The sequence below is a fragment of the Anarhichas minor genome, unplaced genomic scaffold, assembly GCF_050575085.1.
Source record: "Anarhichas minor isolate MPS153535 unplaced genomic scaffold, ASM5057508v1 ptg000035l, whole genome shotgun sequence".
Taxonomy (NCBI): Eukaryota; Metazoa; Chordata; class Actinopteri; order Perciformes; family Anarhichadidae; genus Anarhichas; species Anarhichas minor.
The window spans coordinates 942,375-960,124 of NW_027466481.1; the positions used below are offsets into that span (position 1 = coordinate 942,375).

Consider the following 17,750-nt stretch of genomic DNA (forward strand, 5'->3'; position numbering starts at 1 on the left):
ACTTAGTAGTTCCACATAAGTTGGTTTCATTTTGGCAACAAAAAGAAGAAAATATAATACAAATACAACACAACTTTATCGAGCATCATTTTCATTTTTAGAACACAAATCATTTCACAACCTTGTTTTGTACATACGGTTAAAACAAGCTGCAGCTTGACAAGCTACAACAAAACACGCTGCTTATTCAGTGATGCTTCAATGTTAATAATAAAAGGATGGTAATAGCTCAGTCACACAGGCCATTTTTTCTGCAGAATGAGTACTTTTGATACTATTACAAATGCAGGATTTCTAATTGTCATGGAGTATATTTTACATTAATGTACATTACTGATAGATGATCTGAACACTTCTTGGCTGATCATCATCCTCAGCTTTTTATGTAAAGTCTTAATCTGCAAAGTAACCATCAGATAAATGAAGTGGCATAAAATGTGTCGTCATTTTTTTATTGGTTTTAAATACTAAATACTGCATCACTATCCAACATTTATCCTGTTATTTTTAACTTGGCTTTAAGTTTAAAGGTGGCTACTGAACACTCAGATGTAGCACATAAGATAAAAGGCTGCATGAAAGTCTTAACATATGACTGAACTTATTTCTCTTATGTTATTCCTGCAGTTTGTCGTGGTCTTTCATGATTTACCCTCCCACATGTTTTGGCCATCCCACACCAAAGAGTTGGATGGCATATTAGCCTAATTGGCTCACTGTCAATACTGCAAACCGCCGCCCTTTAGTAGCTCAGTAAAATGCTATGAACGTATGCTGTCAGACAGGTTTGTCAGGCAAACAACAGAGAGGAGCGGCTGGGTAAAAATTCTGAATTCAAGCCCCCCTGTTCACCGGTTTATTTACACCACCAGTGGCTATCAGGTGTCTAAAGAACACATGCAGGTTCCCTGAAAGGCATTTTGCAAAAAAAAATCAGTTTTCACTAAATATAGGACAAGTGTCAGGAGAATGGACAGGAAGTCCCCACTGTCTTTTTATCATGTGTTTTGGAAATACGGAGCAATGACCTTTCAAAATCTAGAAAAATATTTTATTTAATGATACAATGGGAAATAAAAAAACCATTGTTATGAGTGAAAAGAGAAAATACGTATATATAAATACATAAATCATCTTTGGCTATGTACAAGGAGTTGGTCTATAGAAACCCTGAACTGATTGTTGAAATCAGCCTGATGCACTCAAAAGACACACAAGTCCTTTCATCACAGAGTTTAGTGCATTTCATCATTTGCAGCTGATTAATCATTGTGGACAGTTCCTTTACACGTATACAGTATGTCTGGCTTTCACAGTAACGACAAACATGTTCAGGAAAGAGCAAAAAAACAACAACAAACAACCATACAGGTTTGCTGTAGTTTATTGCCCATATGTGCAACATCGAGCCTGTGTGTCCTCTGTCTAAAGAATGTTGCTGCCCTTCCTTCATTTCTTCACTGCATGTGAACCGGACGGAATGTGTCCCTATATGCTTAGCCTTTCCTTCACCAAGAGCACACAAGGAGGCAAAAGGATCACTGAAAACCACAACAACTTTTGTGTGATATCTCTACAGCCTGTCCTCCCCCTTTCCGGTTTCTAGCCCCCGGAGTCTGGGGGACGTTGTGACGTTTGGTTCCCCACATTACCAGGCCTGTTCAAATTCGGCACGATCACAAAGGCCAGAATCCCCACCAGCATGAGCGCCACAGTGATGGTGATGATCGATGCCACCACGGCGTAGTAGCACTGGTCCGAGCGGAACAGCCTGCGCAGGCGACCTCTGACCCTGCTCGGAGGCCTGCCTACGTCCACCACAGTGGTTGGGGCTACTCCCTGCTGCAGTGCACTCAAGTGGAGGTCACCCCCTGCTGTCACCGGAGCATCCTGGCTCTTTTTAGGCAGGATGAGAGACTTTGTCGGGCCAGTTGGAGGGGGGTTCTTCAGGAGCAGTTTGCCCTTGCTGCGCTTGAATCGGATGGACAGCGCCCTCTGCATGTCTGGTGGGAGCTTGCCTATGATGTCCTGGTTGTTGCCCAGGCGGGGCAGGTCCCGGCCGTGGGGGAGCACGGTCATCTCGCGACACACCGGGCAGCACAGCGTCTTGAGCTCGGGAGAGGTCACGTTGATGCGAGCAAGGCACTCCAGGCAGAAGGTGTGACCGCACGCCAGCAGCTTTGGGGTCCTGAAGATGTTATCGTAGGTGCAGAAACACACAGCGCACTCGGTGTCCTCCACATCATCCTCAGGGGGCTTCACCTTCCTCCTGGCGCTCTCTCCCTCTGTCCTGTCCCGTCCCCGGGCCTCCTCACTCCTCCCCCGCTGCCTCCTCTCTCCGTGGTGCCGGTCTCGTTCTCTCCCTCTGCCCCTTTCCGCCCCGTTGGTGCTCCTCGATCTCCTCACTTTCGCAGGCTTCTCCTTCTTCGACATGTCCTCCTTGCTGTTCCTCTCTTTCTGGCTGAGCTTGGGTTTGACGTTGGGGGCCTGGCTGGCTCCGTGGCCGTCAGGCCTGCGTCCCTCCCTGTCATCGCTCATGCTGGTGGGATGATGTTAGAGATAGACTGGAATCAGATTCACGGTTCCCCAACAGGAGCTGAGGAATATTAAAGCTTTGATAAGTTTATTGGCTCACAGAAACCAGCAGAGCAGGAAACAGACTGCAGGAATGTACCTGCACAGCCTGCATTGCTGTTTCATGATGATGAAGCAATAAATGCCTTATCTCTTGCTATCCAACATCTCTATTGTATTAAAATGCTGTCTGTTGATTTTATTTTATCTATTCAACATGCATGTGGTGCTTTTGCCTTGATAATGTGTGGCTGTATTTGTTTAATAGGCTTTCACAGAATCATCAGCAAACACGGGAACTGCCGAACTGGAAGTTCTTCACGTGAGTAAATATATCCGGTGGTCTTAGTGGGTTGAAACTTGTGAATTAAAACTACTCCAAAGATGACACTAGTGGGTCACAGTTTCATTGTTTTGAAATGTCGTAGCAAACCATACATCATACCCATCTAACTCACAAAGTCAGTCATTAACTCAAACGTTTTTACCCGGCAGGAGGCACACAGTCAACATTTTAGCAGCTGATTTCCTTCAAATTGTGGAAAATGCATTTTGACATTTGCAACAAGTTAAAGTTTAGTTGTAAGTTTCTGTTTATTAAGGATTTAGGGGCTTTAAAATAAGTTTGCCGACAAAGAGAAAACTTTTTTTTTGACAAAGAACAGGAAAGTAAATTATTAGACTTGTACACACACACACACTGACCTGCTGAGGTAGATGAATATCGGATCACGTCGTCAAGAGATGACCTCACAAGTAGAATAATCCTTTTGTGTACCAGTGCAGTAGAAACATGCACCAAACTTCATTACGGAAAGAAAGGCAGCTTAAAGCTTCACGCTGGAAGTCTTTAGTTCGCTCTGCAGTTCTCGTCTCTTTCCTCTCATATCTTGTTTTCTAATTGTAACACAGCACTGCCTCCTCTGAACCCTCCTCCTCCTCGTTGCCTCTTCCTCCTCCCCTTTTCTCTTCTCTGGTCAGACCAGTTGGACCTGCTCAGGTGAGCCAGGTATTTTTTTGTTATTGTGTCTGTGTGTTGCATTTGTAGAAAATCAGGTATCTTATGCGTGCCCACACGTAGCAGAATACACATCATTAGAGGCAGCTCTGTGTGACTACAGCTGCATGCTCTTATTGGTTGATTACATTTGAGAATCAAACTCGTATAGCTGTTTAATGTCAGATATTAGTGGCGTGGAGCGCCACATGATAGCACATAAGAGTTTTACTCTATGCGACTTTGTGCGATATGAATCAAGAACAGCAGCAGTGACTGTTGGGGAAATTCCACTGTCGCTGCATTCTCCAGTGCCATCAACACTACAGGTACGAGCGCCTCATACCTGTCATAGCTGCACCGCTCTCTTTACACTTTGTGGGTTTACCTCCCAAACAAGACCAGCAGTGTAAGTTAGACTGTCATCGCAGCACAGTCCCAGTTCCACCCTTTCCATCAAAACCAGACTTAATTGAATGCATGTTAGGGCCAGAACTGATTTGAATATTAACAGCATAAGAAGTTGTTTGCTTTGTCAAACAGCTCATATTTTGCATTGGCTTACAAGTTGACAATTAGCAAAAAAAAAAAAAGTTTTTTGTTGTTTTTTAAATAGTTAAAAATGAGTTAAAGAGGTCACATCTGTATCTTTGGATGCTTTGATATTGGTTTTGTAAAACTTCTCTCAAAAACACAGTCCTTTTGTTGCACAAGCAGCATGACAAGAGGACGACAGGAGCCTCTTCAAATGCTGCGCCTAAATACAACTGTAGTAAACTTCCTGGTGCAATTATAACAACAAAGAAACCTGAGTTGAAAGGTAGTAAATAATAAGACCAGGTCAAACCAGCAAACCAGGTCACAAAACAAAGTGGTTGTAAAAACTTTATTGCTGTAGAAAAAAAAATGAAAATGAACACGTTACGGAGCCTCACACGAGAGTGAAACTCGTTATTTAGAAATTAGTCTTTTCAGCTTCCCCTGTAATTTGCACACTTTAACAGTGTGCTGGTTTCACAAATACACAATTGGACTCAACAAAGAGCTTGGTGGTCATTGAAAAGCACCTGGAAAACAAAGCTATCGTCTCGTTCTTCAATGAGCTGTGGGACCCACCCAGAGAGTCGGCGCCGCTGCAGTCTCAGATCAGGAAACTCAGATCCAAGTGCATTCATGTTTCCTTGTTGTGGCCCAGCTGACACAGCCGGTTTATGATTAACCCAGTGAGTGACTTTGTCACTCACTTCCCACTGGACCCGTCCCTCTGCTCCACATGGCCAAAATGTGGTCCAAAATGCCATCTCAAGCTACAACTGAAGACAAATGTAGCTGCAACCACAATTCCACACTTTTCTTCTTTATTTTTATAAAAATCAAAGTCATTGTATTTACTTTTACCCTGCCCTGAGAGGGGCAAGGAGTGTGCCCCCTGCACTGTTTATCTTCACCATCTGTCCCCCCTGCCTCGGCCCTCTCTTTAGCCCAGCTCCTCCTTAGCTTTGCCCTGCTTGCGGGGCATCTTCTTGCTGCTGCTGTCCTCCAGCTCTTTGCTCTTGTAGTAGTGAGGAGCCACTTCAAGCAGCCAGCCGCTGTCTATCTCAATCACCTGTGTGCAGAGGGAGAGGGATAGAGAGAGATTAATCGATGTGTGGGGATATAAAGAGGCAGTTAACTATTGTCCAGGAACACTTCCTCTTTAATGTGCTGTGTCATACCCACAACACACTATTCCGTGGAAGCTTTCTGTGTCACCATGTTATTTACATTTTAAACAACAGCTCTTTCTGTGTTTCATGTTTGTCTTCCACATCAGCCGACAAGCTTATGAAAAGCAGACTGCTACCTATTCTCTCCAAACTCTGCAAATATTTGCGGGAGATTTTTGGCGAGTATTTAAAAGCAAACAGTACGACGTCAGACCTGTCTCATGAACTCCTTGGTGGTGAAGACCAGCTCGTGGTAGATGATCCAGCGCGGCTGCTCCTCGAACAGACAGCTGTTGGGGTGCACGTAGACCGTCTGCTGGTGCTTCACTGTCTTGTAGCCGCCTTTGCTCAGTCGCGCCGTGTGGTAGAAATATCCCGCCGTCACCGCCTGGGAGAGGGACAAGAGAGGGGTTTATTAAAATAGATCGTAAAGTCAGGGGCTGAGTTTTGAGGTATAACTTGTTTAACAATCAAAGAGGAATCGCACAAAGGATAACATGCTGTGACTTGCTTGTTGTCAGTCTATTAAGTACCGCATATTGTCGCTGTCCTGTGAAAACCATGTCTCTCAAGAGCAAAGAAAAAAAAGCATTTTCAGCTTTGTAACAACGCATTTGTTTTCAAACTAAGCTATTGGGTTTTTAATACATTGCTTGAGAAGTAGGATGATTTTCTCCACCCAAAAAAGCTACATGGTTTTCATTGGACAGCAACAATAGTATTTTTATCTGACTTCAGTCGTCACACCGTTCACTTAACGGGTGTGACAAGTAAATGCTGAATCACTCAAACGTGTCGCATCATTCTGGATGCTAGAGGCACATTCTAGAAACTTCAACAACTAACTTAAGTTAGATAGTTTTTGTTTTCAGTTCAGCAGTAAGAGCTTTGATGATTATTACTTTTACTTCATCAGGACTTTCCCTTAAAAAATGAACACAGCACAGAGCCGCTGATCCAAGTCCAGCTGTCAGACCTGCTTCTCCAACCGTGTTTTCACAGATGCACACAAACTGTTCACACCTGCTGGAATCTAGGCCAGGTGATGTTGGGTGCGTTCAAGAAACTAATGCTTAAAAGGGACAGCGTGAAAATGAAAACCGGCTGACTGACAACATCTGTCGTGCACTAGTCGTGCAGGTGGGAAAAGCAAATCTACATTTGTCATTTCGCCTTAAAATACAGAAAACATTTTTAAACGACTCACTCACTTTCGTTGTGTTTGCATGTAAGCATGGAGACGTCAGCGACGCCTCCATGCTTACAACAAGGAACACACACGATGCTACTAAAGCCACTTTATGGATAAAACTCAAAGACTAATAAATGTTTAAAGTCTCATAAAAGAAAGAAATATTAACAACAATACCCTTTTTTCCCCCTTAGATATTAGCTCTATATTTGTTTAATTATGTATTAACCTTTATTTTAATACAACAAAATAAGTTACAGGATTGCTTTTGCCTATTTGGCTGCAGGACATTCGACACAGGCAAAGGCAGCATGTGATGAAAGAAGGTGTAACCCGACTATTAAAACAAACGCCCTTTCTTATCTCAAGTGGTTTAGGGGTGCGTTCACAACACACGGACCCTGATATGAGAAGGCTGATCACACAGCCTCTGTTCGCTGACTGTTCGTTGTACTTTTAATTTGAAGAACGAGATCATTTTTTTTTAAACCTCAGTATCTTTTTCTGTTTGTTTGTTTGTTCTGTTTGTCTCTGCCTTGTAAAGCGTCTTTGGGTATTTTGAAAATTGATATATTATTATTATTATTATCTTGATAAAACTCTCTTGTGCCAGGAAGCATCCACCCGCTTAGTGTTGTTGAGCTAAAACTTGCTGTATCTGAGGGTGACCTTTCACCTCCTTATGGAGACATACAGGATTAAATTCAACTTGAGGGTACAACAGGATATTCCAAAGTATGATCATGCTGACGGTTAAAGCTAACGCAAACAGCTTGCGGTCTTCCGTGCATTATTAGTCGGGTCCCTCACTGGGTCAGGTTTCAAACTCTTGTCACTCATTGAGCCATGTGTTAAAGCCTGAGGTGGAGTCAACAACAAAAAAAGGAGCAAATATTGACAACCGGTGTTCGAGGCACCATCTTCACCATGTTTTTGAGTCGCTCTTGCGTGCCACAGGTTGAACTCTTCAGTGCTTTTATATCTGCTTTTCACCATTGTCGTAGTTACAACTTCCTCCCTTTGACAGTTACAGCCCAACTCACCTCTGCCTGCATAACATTCAATCTGACGTGATCAAACCAACGAGCAGCCATGTTCACAAAGACTCATCAATCAAGGTTCCATGTTTTTGTCAGGGAGCTGTGGTAAAACTCAAGAGGGCCTTTCTCCGTCTCACTGACCTTGCGAATGGGCAAGCTGTCTCCCTGGGAGCTCACCACCTCCACCTCAATGCGATCCATCAGACCCTCCAGCTGGTCCCTGACATCCCGGGCTCTTCTCATGGAGCGGAACTGGATGAAGTTCTCGTAGCACCACTGCGTGGAGTAGCCGCTCTCCAACCACTGCGGGACAAAGACACCATGAGCGGCTGTTAGCATAACACCTGCGCTCTGGACTAAAACAGTGGTTCCCACAAGGGGTTGCAGGATAAATCTGAGGGATCGCGATTTATAACTGGAGACAAAGCAGAAAAACATAGTTCTGCTACATAAAAAGTTGTGCGTTGTCTTTTCTCTAATCTCTGTTTCAGCCATGCTCAGGATGGCAGGTCAACCACTTTAGTCCAGACTGAAATATCTCAACAACTATTGGATGGATTGAGATTTTGTACACACATTCATGTTCCCCTGAGGATGAATCCTAATGACTTTGGTGATCCCGGGACTTTTCCTCTCGCGCCACCAGCAGGTTTTGAGGGAAATGTCCCGATAACTATTGGATGGATTGTCATGAAAGCCAAAAAGGTTTGATAACTGTAAACTGTAACAGTTGCTTTTAGACACAAATCATGAGCACTAACGCAATTCCTAGTGCTCAATAAATAGCAACACTAAGATTTATGTAGAGCTGAAAGAAAACCTCACTGACAGTTATGCATTATAAGCTTTATACAGACAGGATTTATTGCAGGTTGATTGGATCGCATTAGATTGGTAAGTGTTATTTAGCTCTAACTGCTGTTAGCAGCTGGTACCTGTGTGTAGACGTTGAGCAGCACCAGGTGGTCTCCTCCCGGCACCACAAAGTTCATTCTGGCGTTGTCGGCGTGAACCACTTTGTCTTTGGGCCGGTAGAAAATAGAGTTGTTTACTGACAGCATGGCGGCTATCGTCAACACTTCCTCTGAACACTTGTACCTTGAAAGGGAAGGAAAATATAAACAGAAGTATATAAAACATGCAGAGAGGAATAAAGAGAAGGTAGAGAAACAGTAATCTCCACCCCTTACTTATACAATCTCCCTAAACGGCATCCACTCAATAAATTGGGAATTTCTCTCAGGCCAAGAGTCAGCATTTTCTTTATGTGCGTGCGTCATCCTTATTCAGCAACTTACTAGTTTCCTTTTTATCATTCAACAAACATGTCACAAAGTTAACAATACAAAGGGCAGTAAAAAATTAAATCACACTAATGTCATTAATGCATGCAGCTCACACACACTGGACGAGTTCAACTTCCGTCTTCAAAAGCACAGAACTGTGTCAAAATAAAGAGGAAGTATACCAGGCCAAATCTGAGCTCATTGTCTATTTCACAATAAGTACGCAGCTTTGGTTTACTCCAGATCTCATGTCACATTTAACCTTATGAATCAATTCCTCCCTTAGAGATACATTATGAATATTCTCCTGCGTGAAGAATTGATCCTCAAACCCATATTTACAACAAATATAAGTCAGATTTTGCTCTTTATATCATTTAAATATTATTTTGACTTGTCTGTTATCGTTTATATACATCCTCATCTATAACCTGTCAACACAAACCTTATTGAAAAAGTGTGAGCACAAAGCCTGGAGGAGTTTGGTACATGTAGGAAAACCAATGTCTGTAATTGATTGAATGCATCTTATACTTCATACAGGTCATGCATCCTGTCAAATGAACATAGACTGAAGACTTTATCAGACTGGAGACTTACTGTTCAGAGGCCAGGACCATCTTGCTCAGCATGGGGTCCACCGGGAGCTCAGCCATCCTGCGACCCAGCTGAACCCCGACAAACAAGAGCAAACAGTTGAAGACATTTGACTCGTCATTCATTAAATAAACAATAACCGGCACTATGGCAGTCACCAATGATGCAATGTCAGACACACTCCCTGAAAAACATCCCCACATCCTTGATAATCACTGATAAACAAGACGAGAGTGGAGATTAATGCTTGAAGTAGTGAGTGAGTCATCTCATGCATCAGCACTTTTCGACAAGGAAGCGACTCTTCAATGCTGCCAGGAAACAGCATCAGTAGCCTCGGGTATGTACAGAACGCCACGCAAACACACAGACGAACATTGTGACGATGGACATGGATTATACGTGCCAAAGCAAAGAATATAGTATGTTTTCTGTGACGTTCAGAATGTAAAATATGTTCGTTCTGTTTGCTTATGATCCTGTTGATTTGACTGGATCAACAGGATGGAGTGGGGGGGGGAACAATTAACACGCTGCTTGTTGTAACTGGTTATTAGGACAATAATTGTGGGAACTTGAATGATTGTTGGAGGTCTATACCAGTTTTTTGTCTGGGGACCCACTTTTCAATCATGACAAACCATTGCGACCCAATTCACAATTCCACCCCTTTCCCATTGTTTTCACATTTCCATTTGCTACACAGTTATTATAAAGATGTCAGCTATAGCTGATAATGAGTGCAGGCCCTGGGTTTGTACCTTGGTGAGCTCTCCCAGGTGGTTGAGCGCTCCCAGGGCGTAGAGCTGCTCCAGCGCTAACACCAGAGTCTCATGAGGAGGCGGGTCCATGAAGTCAAAGTGAATGAGGTCATTGATGCCTACAAGCAAAAAGTATTAGCTTATTAGACACCCACAGCCACCAAATAACACCACGCCATCATCTTATTAGTCATTATATGAGCCCCTCCGCTCCTCACCTAAACTCTTCAGCAGCAGGACTACATTCCCCAAGTTGGTCCTCTGAATCTCGGGCACCGTCGATTCCTCCATCTCGTGTTTAAAGGCCCAGGCTGTGTAAAGCCTGAAACATTTCCCAGCAGCCACTCTGCCTGCACGGCCTGCCCTCTGGTTGGCCGAAGCCTGAGAGAGAAATAGAAAAAAAAAACAGAAGGAGGTGACAAAACATTTAGAAACCAATACAGAGGCGGACAATGCAGACAGGAAACGCAACACTTGGACTTAAGTCCTCATACACAATATCACAACTTGTAGCCTGAGAGAATGAAAACATGTGCGTTCACTACACGACACCTCCCCGCTGTAACAAGAACAGAGAGCAGTTACCCGTGAGCAGGGCGTAACGATGAGTGACTCCATGCCGGTGCGAGCGTTGTAGCTCTTCTGTTTGCAGAAGCCTGGGTCAATGACGTAGATGATGCCATCTATGGTCAGCGAGGTTTCTGCTATGTTGGTAGCCACCACCACCTTTGATTGACAGGGAGAGAACACACAGTGCCGCGAGATAAAGTGAGTAAGCGACGCTCAAACAAACTAGAAGGAAGATTAAATCCAGCTGTGTAACAACGGGAAGAAAGACGTGATGAAAACATCAAGACAAGACTTTAATCTGTCTCCATACAAAATCAAGTCTTTGTACTACAGCAGCCTCTAGTGGTGAATAACAGCAGACATTTAATCTGATTTATGACACAACCGATACAGAAAACAGATAGCAGAGAGCTATTGTCTTCATTTAGGTCTCAAAGAAACAAACTTGTTGTCAAAGTCTACTGAGCATTTTATCTGCCACGGTGAAATATTAATCCTGCAGTGACCTATCACATCCAGAGGAGTCATTGTATTAGGAAACAATAACAGTCCCCCACGTATTCTGCACAGGAAGGGGACATCGTCTCACCTTACGGGCTCCCAGCGGAGTGGGGTTGAAGATCTTCGCCTGCATGTCCGACGGCAGGTTGGCGTAGATGGGAAGGACCAGCAGCTCTGCTATCTTAGAGCCGAGCCGCCTGCATCGCTCCTGGAGCAGCTCGCAGCACGTTTCGATCTCCTCCTACAACAAGCACAAGAGGTTTAAGAGTCGACCGACACACAAAGAAAAATAAGAAGAATCTACCCTTCGGAGCAACATCCCTTCCTCCCACACTTGTAGATCTTTTCATTCTTTACCGACACTGATGTGTTTATGTTCTCTGGCGTCACAAAGAACTCATGAAGTAATAACTGATTATGAGCATTATTAGAGGAGACTTTAGCTCATCTGCTAACATACATGTGTAAAAATCAATATGGCCTGCACCCTCACAATATTCTACAGATGTTGGTCCCCGAGGTAAGAACAGAAAAAACGGGGAAAAAAGGTTTTCTTTAAGCTAAGCAATTGTGAGGGAAATTATTTTGTTCAAAATCAACATGCAGAAAATGCACCCAACATAAGGAGGAGGAGACCACCAATCTCCCATTATAACCGGGTCCAAAACTTTGAATCACTTGCCCAGACTCTTGAAGAAGCCCACGCTCGATATATAAACTATACCTGTCCAGTGAGGAAGACCAGGACGTCTCCGATAGGCTGTGTGACGTGGATCTGTAGCACCGACACCACGCAGGCTTCCAGGTAGTCTGCCTCTGGAGCCTTGAGAACACAACATAGAGATCAACAGGACAGTTTGGTTTTTGGGAGCAGTCATTGTCTGGACTCATTTGACCAACTGACTGAGAAACATTTGGTCTTTATTTCTCTTCAAAATGTTCTTCAAATGTACAAATGTGTATAAATGAGTGAGAAAACAAAAGAAATTGTTTAGGAATAATGTTTTAGCCAGGAAAAAAAGAAGGCTATTTTTCATTCAGTGTTTTTATATCCCCATTTCTTTTCCATCTAACAGCAATTAATCACCAAATATTTAAAAAGAAATGAAATAACTACGATATTAAGCATTGAAAGAATATGCTAGTTCCTACTTTAGTGTAGAAGATATCGACGGGGAACCTCCTGCCGGGGATCCTGAAGACGGGCGCGTCGTCAAAGAAGCGGGAGAAGCGCTCGGTGTCCAGAGTGGCGCTGGCCACCAGCACCTTCAGGTCTGACCTGAACCTGGCGATGTCCTTAATCAGACCAAACAGGATGTCTGTGTGCAGCGTTCGCTCATGGGCTTCATCTATGAGGACCACACTTTGGGGAAGAGAGAGAGAGAGACAGAAATTGTGAGGAGAGGGCAGGATTGAGCACGACCCGTACAGTGATACCGACAGGTGTTCAATAAAACATGCACGGACATAATCACTAGAAATGTGAGAAACGACAGAGAGGAACTGTGGGAAGTTTATGGGCAGAAAAAAACTTGTCGAAATCAAGCAGTGGAAGGTTAGAGATAATAAAGTAAATACAGTGCCCGATGATTCAGAGACACTTGTCCCAAACTGAAAGTTGAATTTGCAACGTGTGATGAGTAATATTTTCTGAACAGTGATGAATGATTCATTACCTGTAGCTGGCCAGGTCGGGCTCGGTGAGAAACTCTCGGAGCAGCATGCCGTCCGTCATGTACTTGAGCACTGTTCTCTCTGACGTGCAGTCCTCAAAACGAATACTGTAACCCACCTGCATGAAGCAGTGAAGGAAATGTGAAAACATTGATTCAGGAAACAGTCAACAATACTCTGACATAAATAAAGCATGCGAGAAAATAGAAATATTAGACAGCAGTTCACAAATATGTGATTTATGGTGTCATACACCATAAACCATTGCTGTACAGATCTAACATTGCATCCGTTTGACCCATCTAGAATAAATATTAAACTATTATTGAAGTGTGTGACAGAGAAATGGGATCGGCGTGATTATGTTCCTAGCTCACCTCATTCCCGAGCTTGACGCTCATTTCCTGTGCCACTCTGGACGCAACTGACATGGCTGCCACTCTGCGAGGCTGTGTACATCCGATCTTCATGCTTCCGTTTGTGTAGCCCTGAGAGAGAAACAATAAGTTGATGGGTGGAATCATAACTGACTTTTTAATCTGTACTTTTCCTCATTAGTATGCAGTAATGCTGACTTGTAGTATTTCAGTGAACTGTAGTTATGTATGCTGGTCATCTATAATGCCAGTATATATTAATGTTGTTATTGTTAGATTCTGCACTCACGTCTTCCAGGAGGTACTGAGGAATCTGAGTGGTCTTTCCGGAGCCCGTCTCCCCCTCAATGATGAGAATCTGGTGCTCGCTGATGGCAGCTAGCAGGTCCTCTCTGTAGGGGAAGATGGGCAGGCTGCGACGGACCTCCTGCATGGACTGTTTCTTCAGCTCTGCCTGGGACAGAGCCAGGGCCTCCTGATCCTGAACACAGCAGGGTCAGAAGAACGGGTTCACTTTGGACCGACATACCGAATTTTACCACTAGGTGTCGCCCTTGACTCAGCAACAGCTCCCGTGTGGACCACACTGAGACTGAGAGAACTAGAATGAGAGTGTAGCAACTCCTGCAGTGTTTACATGATAACGGAGCTGCCTTTGGTCCGGCACAATAGTGTAACACCACGCACTTCCCACAATGCAACTCAAACGACTCAGACGCTACCAAATGAACCCCACCTGCTCCGTCCTAGTTCCCTTCATGGTCATGGCAGTGCTGACAAATTCGATCATCTCCTCCTCCTCCAGGATCAGCTGGTACCTATCCTGCTCCTGCCTCATCCCTTGCTCTCGCTCCCTCTTGGCGCCGAAGCTGAGGGAGGCCGTCTTCAGCCTCTCCTCCTCCCAGCGGCCTTGCTCTCCTCCCAGCTCCATGGGACTTTCCTCCAGCTCCAGGTCCCTCTGGGGCACCTCCTGGTCAGCGGGGAGAGGGAGGGAACGAGGTGAACAATGGAACCAATGCACACTTGAGTGGGTGACTGTTTCTGCACGTTGTGTCAGTATGTGACATCCCTCGCCCCTACCTTGTTTCTCTTCTCTTCTGGCATGTAGTATCTGTTCTTCCTCTCCTCATGTTCCTTGGCACCGGCCTTTTTGTAATCTTTAGCCAGGTCCCGCAGGGTGCGTTTGTAGTCCAACTCCTTTTGCTCCCTCTCTGTCAGCTCCTCTGTATGGAAAAGGTACTCGTCGTCATTGATCTCTGCCTCCAGGTCCTCCATCTTCTCTGACTCTCTCTTCTTTAGATAATCCCAGCGAGAGCGCTTCCTCAACTCCGGCAACTACAGAAGGAAAGAGGAAAACAAAGGATCAGAAACTTCAGTACACAGTTTGAACTCTGGTAACATCATATTCTAACTCCCAGGAGAGCAGCAATTAAGAAGTATTCACGTGATTGCGACAAAATACGAAGATGAAGTAGAAACTGGTCTACCATGTTCTTCTGGTCGTCTTCAGCCATCTTCAGCCTCTTCTGAGCTTCCTCATAAGCCTGGAGAGAAAAATAACACAACGAAGGTGTTTACCTGCATGGCATTGTGGGTCATCTTTGAAAAAGATGCATGAGCTGTATTGTAATTCCCACTTCTCCTACCTTTTTGTCCGTCCTCTCTGTTATGTTACGGGTCTTGTCTTTGTCTTTCAGCTTCACTCGCTCAGCAAACGCATCTCTCTCTTCGATGTCCTGCTGTCGCTCTCTCTCCTCCTTCTCCCACTCTTCCTCTTCTTCTTCTTCTTTCTTGGGAGAATTGGCGTCCCCTTGGCCTGAATTGCCCCTGATATTGGAAAAGAAAATGCATCAAACTGCGGCTTCTGTACAACATTTAGATTCGATTTAATTTTATATTAGCTTAAAAGGCAAAATAAACAGGCAAAATAAAATCAGCATAAAATATCTGGATTACCTTATAGGTGCTTCGTCCTCACTAGACGACGCGCTCTCTTTCTTCTTTCTGATGTGCTTCCTCCTGTTTCCTCTGTCTTTGTCCTTTTTCTTCTTCCCTTTCTCCGTTTCCTTCACAGCTTCTACATCACTGTCGCTGTCCTCCAGTAACGTGTAAGTCCGATTCCTCTTGTCCATTTCAATGGCTTCCCGTTCCATCGCCCGGGCAGGTTTCTCAACAACCTGCTTGCGAGGAATCTGTAACACGTGCAGCGGTAAAAGATTGTTAGAGGTTTAATTCACACCATAACGTGCCGTACTGAAAATGCAAGCAACTACCGTACTGTTTAATGATTTTAAAATTCATATTTATAAATAAATAAATAAAGAAATGACGATAGAATATACCTTGTCGAAGAGCTCTTGCGCGAACGCAACCACACTCGGTTCGATGTCAATCGTGCCAGTCTGCTCGAGACGATCCACAAAGTCTTGAGAACTCGAGGCTTTCCGCGCAGTGCCGATCATGAATTGAGACACATATCTGTCACTCAACCCGAGGATGTCATGGAGACGGTCATTCACCCACTGCTCTAGATTTGCCATGGTGCCTGATGAGGGAGCACAACACAAAAACATGGTTATCCACAATCCAGGTGAAGGTGTAAGAAGCTGCCGGCTACACCAAAGCCGGCAACCATAACCTGTTCCCAGTCCGAAATAAACAACCCAGCAAGGGTCTAATGCCCGTACATTGCATTACTTAGACCGTATATAAATATATAATAGACTGAGTACACTAACAGTTGCACTCTTGCACTACATGTACCACAACAACCCTATGCAAACAGTGTATAGTACCAGTCGGTGGTACTGGACTATATTATGTCCTTCCAATTTACATACAGGAGGTTGGTGGGATATTAGAAACACCTCCCATTACAATGCAGTCCAGTACAACACATCACTAACTAAATGCTAATAAATATAATTGAACCAACACCATCAGAAAACCTATTATAGGCATCATAAAAGTAGACGTTATAGCAGAATACCTTTACTCCACTACATGTATTTAATAACTTAAGTGTTTGTAGGTACAGGTTAATAATATATCATATAATCAACAAATAAATATAGATAAAACGTCATTGAATTTCACAAGCGACCCAGTAAATAGCGTTGAATGAAAAATTAGCTCAACTGGTAGCAGCTGCAACATTAAAGTGCTGAACACACGAAAGCATCAAGAATTGTCATCAATAACATAATTATTCTGAAATGGACCATTTGGCTTTATGAGTAACGTTACTTTTAAGTACTTTAGGACTATTTATGTCAATGCTTAAGTAACTTACGTTGTTGTGGTAGAAGTAGCAGGCTGTTAGCTAGCTAACTCCGCTAACTCCAGCTACAAAATAACCGTTAGCTTCACTTGTAGCTCACGAGCTTCCGGTCAGGAAACTTAATCGATACATCCCTCCATCGCCATGTATAAACATATATTTGTAGATTTATTTCCCCAAATAAAACACAACATAAACACAATTATCAACACATGTTTTGCTAACTTAGCTCAACGCGCGCTGATGTCGGAAGCGGAAACACGTCATGTAAAAATGCTGCGTCAACGTAGAAGCTCCCGCGCTTACTGCCCCCATGCGGCCGATTGAAAAACAACAACAGAGCGGTATTTGATCATTTTAAGGGTTGACACTAGTGAACAGGCTAAATAACGAAAATATGTCACAATTAGTTTTTGCATTTTGTATTAGTTCATTGAAATTGTATATTTAAAATACAAATGAGGCTTTATCGTTTTGAATATGTGCCCACTGCCCAATATGTATACATTTATTATATGCTATTATCTGGCACAGCACCGTTTTTTTTGTTAACGATGAAAGATATTTGACACGAAGTGCATTGGAGGACTAAATAGCTGTCTTCATTTTTTTTGCCATGTATTGGAAAATGAGAAAAAAACGTAACGTAACGTAATAATGCCGCGAATTACAGGAAGTAACTGTAAAGATTATTTGTGGCAGGGTTGTTGTAAGTACATTAAAGGCTAAACGTGCTAAAGTTATCAAGTACATTTTGTGCAGTAAAAAGTACAATATTTGCCTCAGAGTAGAGGAGTAGAAGAAAATGTAAACACTAAAGTAAAGTAGGCTACAGGTACCTCAACATTGTACTTGAGTAGGCTATTGTAGTGACCCCGTTGCTTATTAAAAAAGTCACCACGGTTGCTGATTGTTTGTTTAGACGCATGCCATAAAGTCCAGTTTCCAATATAGGCATTTTATTTCTCACACAAACAGAGGACAACCACTTTCTCTGTCATAATCCATTTCATCTACATAGACAAAATAAATCATAACTACATTCATTAAATGTCAAAAACTGTTTGCTCCTGCTTTTCAGCAACAGGTCTCACTCAAGTGACCCTGCATTCACCTGTGGACTAAATGACAGCGGCTCTGCTCCCAAGAGGTGGGAGGTTCTACAAAACAAAACAATAACAAAATGGCTCTTACA

At 43.5% G+C, this 17,750-nt stretch overlaps 2 protein-coding genes and 1 long non-coding RNA gene across 3 annotated transcripts; 1 reads left to right on the plus strand and 2 right to left on the minus strand.

Annotated features, from left to right (window-relative positions):
- Window positions 1-523: 523 nt before the first annotated feature.
- rnf183 (ring finger protein 183) lies at window positions 524-3,474 on the minus strand. The gene is made up of 2 exons (XM_076106853.1): window positions 3,280-3,474; window positions 524-2,596 (listed from the first exon to the last, which is right to left on the minus strand). Exon 2 carries the CDS (start codon window positions 2,536-2,538, stop codon window positions 1,603-1,605), a length of 936 nt encoding a protein of 311 aa, XP_075962968.1. The 5' UTR covers window positions 2,539-2,596; window positions 3,280-3,474; the 3' UTR covers window positions 524-1,602.
- Window positions 3,475-4,442: 968 nt separating this feature from the next.
- Window positions 4,443-16,818, minus strand: dhx16 (DEAH (Asp-Glu-Ala-His) box polypeptide 16). Its single transcript, XM_076106718.1, has 21 exons — window positions 16,568-16,818; window positions 15,618-15,820; window positions 15,232-15,467; window positions 14,922-15,102; window positions 14,763-14,819; window positions 14,356-14,610; window positions 14,012-14,245; window positions 13,565-13,756; window positions 13,276-13,386; window positions 12,901-13,016; window positions 12,377-12,587; window positions 11,949-12,047; window positions 11,313-11,465; window positions 10,739-10,879; window positions 10,372-10,534; window positions 10,154-10,272; window positions 9,396-9,463; window positions 8,445-8,607; window positions 7,651-7,812; window positions 5,492-5,665; window positions 4,443-5,177 (listed from the first exon to the last, which is right to left on the minus strand). Exons 2-21 carry the CDS (start codon window positions 15,813-15,815, stop codon window positions 5,049-5,051), a joined length of 3,162 nt encoding a protein of 1,053 aa, XP_075962833.1. The 5' UTR covers window positions 15,816-15,820; window positions 16,568-16,818; the 3' UTR covers window positions 4,443-5,048.
- On the plus strand, window positions 6,722-12,196 carry LOC142965672 (uncharacterized). The gene is made up of 3 exons (XR_012957718.1): window positions 6,722-8,214; window positions 9,339-10,921; window positions 11,294-12,196. It is a non-coding gene; the product is annotated as an uncharacterized LOC142965672 (long non-coding RNA).
- Window positions 16,819-17,750: the final 932 nt, after the last annotated feature.